General features: G+C 40.2%; 1 protein-coding gene across 4 annotated transcripts in view; it reads right to left on the bottom strand.

Annotated features, from left to right (window-relative positions):
* CRTC3 (CREB regulated transcription coactivator 3) overlaps positions 1-2514 on the bottom strand; it is an 83800-nt gene extending 81286 nt beyond the window's left edge. For 3 of the 4 annotated variants that reach the window (XR_002776425.1, XM_023520998.1, XM_023520999.1), the window contains exon 1: positions 2446-2468. Coding sequence is in view for 3 of the 4 variants with exons in the window: in XM_023520998.1 (XP_023376766.1) it covers positions 2446-2451 (6 nt within the window). In the remaining variant the exon portion in view is untranslated. The other variant, XM_023521000.1, reaches the window with a different exon arrangement.
* Positions 2515-6716: the final 4202 nt, after the last annotated feature.

The raw sequence follows: 6716 nt of genomic DNA, 5'->3' as shown, positions 1-6716 counted from the left end.
CCCCCCCTACACCGCGGGTGGACGCAGGGCTTCCCTCGACTCCCCACGCCACGGATCGCAGACCCGGAGGAAACCCCCGTCGGCAAAGCCAACGGATCCGACATGTGGGAGAAGCTGAAACGCTCCGGTTTGGGACAGCCTGGCTTTTGGATTTACGTTACAAAACAGTTTTAACACCCTTCTCCCACCAGTTATGGTTTACTTCAGGGGGAGAAATCTGGGGGACCTCAGCTTGATCAGTTCTCTCCCTTAGTTCCCACGCTGCGGGCCTAACATCTGTCCCGCTCTCCGGCCCCCAGCCCGCTCCCTCCTTCGATTCGTTTCGCTGACAGTCTGCTCAGGCCAACCCGAAGCAAAGTTACTATATCTGGATCTTTTTAAAACCATCTCCTCTGATTTGCACCAACTCGACACACAATGCCCGCCCTCTTCGCTCCTCAGCAGCGGCCCCTTTTCCATGTTCTTTACAAGTCTAAACTGTGGCTTCCGCAAATTCCAGCTCCAGCCAGGTGTCACCCTCACCTTTTAGAACCAATCCATTGGTCTGCACGGTCCTCCTTCCTTTGCAGTCCAGAAGCCACTTCAGTATAAATGCTGACGTGCATAAAGATGTCCTGGGCAGTTCTGGGAGTGCGTTTGTATTTTGTAAATCAGGAAATATTAGAGACATGCAGAAGAGTGTAGAAAATAATATTAACGACCTACGTCTTCCACTATCAAGACGAAACTTCAAAACATTTTGCTTCACTTACTTGGTGTTTACTAAAGAAATACAAAATTAGACTTAACGAAGCCCACTCTTACTCTTTCTCCTTCCTCCCTAGTCACGGTGCTCCAGTTAGTGAATATCATTCTTGTTCATGTTTTTATACTTTTATTACATCTGATGTATGGATCTACCCACGGCATATGAAATACCAAATGTTGTTTATAAATCTTACAAAAACAACACCATGCTGAATAATCTTTTGCAACTTTTTTTCATTTACCATTGTTTTTGAGATTCATTTGTGCTGACTCATTTAACTACTGTGCAGTATTTCATTGTTTTTCATGTGTCTTGTGTATAGCATCTAGTTGAATTTTTTAGAAAATTTAATATGAGAATGTATCTCTATTAGCTAGGTTAGCTTCTTTTATTAATTATAATTGGATTTATTTCCTGTTTTATTTTGTGCTCTTTACTGTGCTTTTTATGTTTTATTTTCTGATTTCCTGTTATATTATCTGCGTTCAGTTTCAGAGAACAGAATTCATTCTATATACTTTAAATACAAAGGATATTACAGGGTATAAAATAGCTTAAGGGCTTGTTTGGAAGGCTAAAGAAACAGACTCCAAGTTGAACTCCAAGTTCAGTAATGACTTTAAGAGTCAGCCCACCAAAGGAGCCGCTGCCTCTTCTAAAGTCTGGAAGCCATTTCTTGAATTGGAAAGCTGTCCCTACACTTGCCAGTCCCTGAAACCAAATAGTTATTGTCATAAGAAGCCACTGAAGAAAAATCAGACACCTCCACAATAGTCCTCACCAACAGAAACATCACACACATAGGCTTTGCCTCACTTCTACCTTACAATCAAGTCAAAGAGAAAATTTGACTGGAAGAACCAAAATTGTAACCAGAATCCGAGCTGCAATAACATCTCACTGTAGTTGTAGCCTTCCAGCTTATCGCAGGACACTGGAATGGGTGCCAAGCTAAACCTACTATATTCATTCACCAATTCACCAATATAGGTGTCTATCGCATCTGCATTCTATTGCATTGAATGACTGTTATTTTTAATTTCTATATTTCCCCTATTGATTTGTAAGATATTCATTCCATTTCTATTATGGTTAACTTAAGTATTTTAATTTTTAAGTCAAATAAATACATGTGAATTGCTTAAAACTAGTTTAACAAGGGTTATCATTTTAAAAAGAATTCCCAATTCCCACGGTACATAACTTCATTCTGCTGTTTTGTGATATTTTTCCTTTTAACCATAGATATTAGCTATTCATTTTCTATTATGGAAAAGGATACTTTGGCTATTTTGCATCCCCATCAAAAATATGATGTTCTCTGCTCCCATTCTTTCAATGTAATTATATGATAATTTGGGGCATATTTAGTATTTACACAGTGTACTACAGTTCCATTTTTGCACGATTTTCGGAGTTAAAAATTGCCTCCATTTTTTATTTCCTTAGATTTCTCTCAACCCATTATAAATCCTTTCCCAAACTCTCTGATTTATAATATCTGTATTTTCAGCCCTTCTGCTCCCCTTGGTGCCTTCTTTCTGAAGTTCTCTGAAAGAACTGTGAAAGACATAATTGAATCTGAATGATGGAGTTTGGGAGCAACTTCTCTTCTAGAGCACCTTCCTTCTTGTCCCATCCTGGACTGGCTGCTCTGCAGGCCCACTGCATTGCTGTGGGGCTGGCTCGTCCCTCACCGTCATCCTGAGGGGGGTCTTCACCTCCTGTCTTCTGACCTCTGCTTCCCGCATCCCACTTTGTTCTCTGGCCTCGTGTACTCCTTCATTTTAGTGAAGTACAATCTCCAATGGTTTCCTGAGGAAAAAAGTACACAAAAAATAAAATCATTGAGACTGCGTGTGCAGATATTTTTACTTTACTCTCAGACTTCGTAGTTTGCGCGAGAATAGTCTTCTCCATCCTTTTCACTTAGATCTTTGACTGCACTGCTTCCCCGCGTTCTCTCCACTGTTGCTACTTGGAAGGCCACTCATTGTTTTCCTTTCCTTTGGAGGTGACCTGGTTGTTTGAGAGCTGTTGTTTTTGTTTGATTTTCCCCGCCCATTCTCTGAAAGTTTAGTGTTCTTGATAGGTCATGATGATGTACCTTGGTGTGGAGCTTTTGTTGTTGTTCATGGTGCTGGGCAATGTGTATGTGTGGAAACTGGACACTCGTATCCTTCAGTTCTGGCATATTGTCTTATCTTTTTGACAATTTTCTTCTTTTTTGTTGTTGTTCAGTTACCGAGTCTTTTAGATTGCTCTTCTGATTTTCTTATCTTTTCTCTCCTATTTCCGATTGCTTTGTCTTTTGTTGTTGTTCTATTTCCTGATAAATTCCAACTTTATCCTTCGACCCTTCTGTTAAACTTTTATTTCTATTATATTTTAAATTTCTAACTGTGCTTTCCTTATTTCTGAGTTTCTTTTTTAATAGCATGCTGTACTCATTTTGTGTATATCCTATTAATTATAGGTTATTTCTGTTTTTACATCTACTTGGTGCATTGTCTCTTTTTTGTCTGAGTTTATTTTTTTAGTTTGCTCATTTTGGTCTCTGTCTAGAAGCGTTCCTCAAACCTCTGGTGTTTTTGATTATCTGTTCATAATTAAGACAGAGACACCAGATATGTATAGACTCCTTGTTTCTGGAAATAAAATGTTTTAAAATATATTTTAATATAGTTTGTAGCACAAGTTGCTAGTTATCTCCCAATATTCATTCTGTTTGCCTTCCCAAAAGAAACCCTGAGCGCTAGCTGAGTGCATCAAGCTTGTTAACTTTGCCAGCAGGAGATTTCACCACTTCAGGCTGGGATTTTACCATACGTACAAGCTAGTAGATTAACTCGTTACTGTTTTATGGATGCTCGCAGGAGGCGTGAGATTCCTGGGTCAGATGGATGCCTACACATGCAGTGGATTCTGTTACTGGAGAGAAACAAACCTACTCTTTGTCTCAGAAGAAAGTATTATCTCAGCCTTCACAGATGCTCACCGCAAACACAACCCTGAGAAATGGCCCAGTAAAGAATGATCATAGCTTTGCATTTGTGGTGTAACCAACCAGAATGTCCAAGAAGGTTCAGGGCCCATAGAGGATTTCCTCTCCCGACACACCTGAGGGTGAATCCTTTTGAGGGTCCTGGCTTGGGCTCCAGGCTTAACTCCCTGACTCATGTAAGATCTTTTACCAAGTGGGCAAAAACAAACTGTCATAGCCAAGAAGAGCCTGAGGTGACATAACTAAGTGTAATGTGGTATCTTGGAACAGAAAAAGAATAGGTAAAAATTAGGGAAATCTGAATAAAGTATGAACTTTTGTTTTTAGATTACTGGATCAGTGGGACAGATAATCATGTTTACTATTTGATTTTTAGTCACATGACTAACGAGCTCAACTAGGCATTATAGTTTTTACATTTTAGACAGCATTTCTAGATGTTTTCCTAAGTTTTCCTCTTACTTTTGTCTACCACTTTGCTGGAAAACAGGTGCTTGTTTAAAATTTATTTTCCTGGAGCCCATCCCCCAAAATTATGATTTATGCAGACTGGGCTAGGGCCCAGGATTCTGCCTTTATAACAAATGATTCTGACACTGGTAGTCTATGGGTCAGACTTAAGAAATGCTGCCATTAAAGATGGAAACACAGAAGGGGTCAAAGAATATGGCCTGGAGTTTTCAAATTAAGAACATTCAACTTCTTGGTATGGCAACTGCTCCCTCCAGGCTTATCCTGCAGACTAGAAAGGCAGATGCCACTTTCTAAGCCTTACAGATGGGGTTGGCAACATGACCAGTTTAGTTATTGACACATAAACGAAAGCCTATGGGAAAGCTTCTAGGAAAACCTTTGGTTTTCAGATAAAAGGGACACGGCTTCAGCTAGCTTTTTTCTTCTTTGAATACAGATGTAATGCCTGGAGCTTTGGCACCATCATGCAACCATGAAAAGAGAAAGCGTAAAAACAAATTCGGTATTCAGAAAGACAGAAAACAACTCTGACATTGTTGAGTAGTTAAACCAACACTTGTAACTGTTTTTCCTCTAGACTTATGTGAAATAAATTTGTTTAAACCACTGGAATATAGTGATCACCCACTATATTCAGTTGTCACACCTCTTTGACATCCTTTAATTTAGAACAGTTCAAGTCTTATGTCTTTCGTGACTAAACATTTTTGAAGTGACAGGCCAGGTATTTCATAGAATGTCCCTTACTTAGGGTTTGTCCTGCACGTTCTCTTGCTTAGTTTCAGATTATGCATTTGGGGCAGGAACGGTACAGGGGCAAGGATGCGTTCTTCTCAGTCTATCAATCACAAGGCACATGATATCGAGTTGTCCCATTGCTGGCATTAAGCTTGGACCATTGGGGTAAGGTGATGTCACCCTGTAAAGTTTCTACTTTTTTCTCTTTATAATCAATAAGACTCTTGGAGGTACTTCGAGACTACATAAATATCTTGCTACTCAAAAAATGCACCCACTAGTTCCAGCATCCATCAGTGATTCTTCTTGCCCTTTCCTTATTTATTTGTTTATATCGGAATGAGATCATGAATTCTTATTTTATCCAATAGGTTATAATCCATTAGTTATTTTTGTATTCAAATTATCCCAGATTTGACCTTCAAGCTGGCTTCTGTCCCCTCCACTAACATGTCCCCATCCTTTTTCTTTTTTCTTAGTGTTTTATTTTCTTTCTGGGCACAAGATGAGTTAGACTCAGGCTCACCTTGTCCAGCCCCAGAAACCAGCCAGCTCTCCAAGCAATCCTGCTTTCTTTGAATGGAAAGGGGTCTTTGAGCACTGGTTCTCTTTAGTTTTGGAAGCCAGTTCTTTCTGAGTTGGCTTTTTATGAGAGAAGTTATCCTTTAATTTCTATCCCATAATCCTTTCTCTGCTTCTTTTCAAGCTCTACCTCCACATTTTTTCTTCATCATCCTAATCTCTGTGCTTCTGTACCTATAGAAATTGGGAATGTGTTTCCCCAGGGACAAAAGCTCGTGGTTATGAGCAAGTACAATGAGTTTATCAAGTATACATTAGTACATAGTCATGTCAAAGGTTATTTTCTAGATAAGTAGGAGCAAAATAGAGACTATCAGGATTTTTTGGCTTTTTAAAATTTCCTAAGTAATATTTACTAGTTATTGAAAGCTTGAAGTCAGGTTCTATTCTAGCCTCTTTTGCTAGCATTTTGGAGTGTGTTCCATGGAATGAGTTTTATAGACGGCTAACAGGAGTTTCCTGAAAAGTAGGAGGCATGGACTTGCAATTAAACGTGTTTGCAGAAAGGTAGGTAACAAGGAGGTAAGCAGGTTTCTTGACTATGGATTTCTCAAAGCTTTTTAACATGCTCATGTGCGTCATGACTTGCAAGTAGAACGATGGAATGAATATGGCACTTCCCGAACTTACTTGATCATAGAACCATTCCGAGGAGCACTGGCTGGCCCAGTGCTCCCCCAACACTTAGTAAATCAACTCTATTTCCTAATAAGTATCTCCAGCATTCACCCCCTCTCTTTCCATCCTAACAACCACTCTCCATTTCTGGCCACCAACTCTCTCATTAATTGAGACCTTAATTGGTCCACTTGTTTATCAGGGTCCCAGCAGGAAACATATAGCACAAACTGGTAATTTGAGGAAAGGTTAATAAAGAGACAGGGCGGGGTCTGGAAATAATGCAGTACCTGTGGGGCTAGTTACAGAAGGGATTGTTAGCGCTCTGGGCCTTGAGGGACTGCTTACTGCCATTGGGAAGGGTGGTTGTTGGGGGAGAGCTGGCCTTACGTAGAGAAGCAGCCAATTCACAGCAACCTGGAGGAATAAATCCTACCTCATCTGCTTCCAGAACTCCAAGCTCCTTGTGGTGCCCGCCTCTGAACAAACCCAACCAGAGGTGGCAGAGAGACGGAGGCAGTCCACGTGGCCAACTTTCTAAGACACAGAGGA

This window comes from Pteropus vampyrus, unplaced genomic scaffold (genome assembly GCF_000151845.1).
Source record: "Pteropus vampyrus isolate Shadow unplaced genomic scaffold, Pvam_2.0 Scaffold286, whole genome shotgun sequence".
NCBI lineage: Eukaryota > Metazoa > Chordata > Mammalia > Chiroptera > Pteropodidae > Pteropus > Pteropus vampyrus.
The sequence above is the reverse complement of the archived record's forward strand: the minus strand, read 5'-3'. Positions and strand labels throughout refer to the sequence as shown.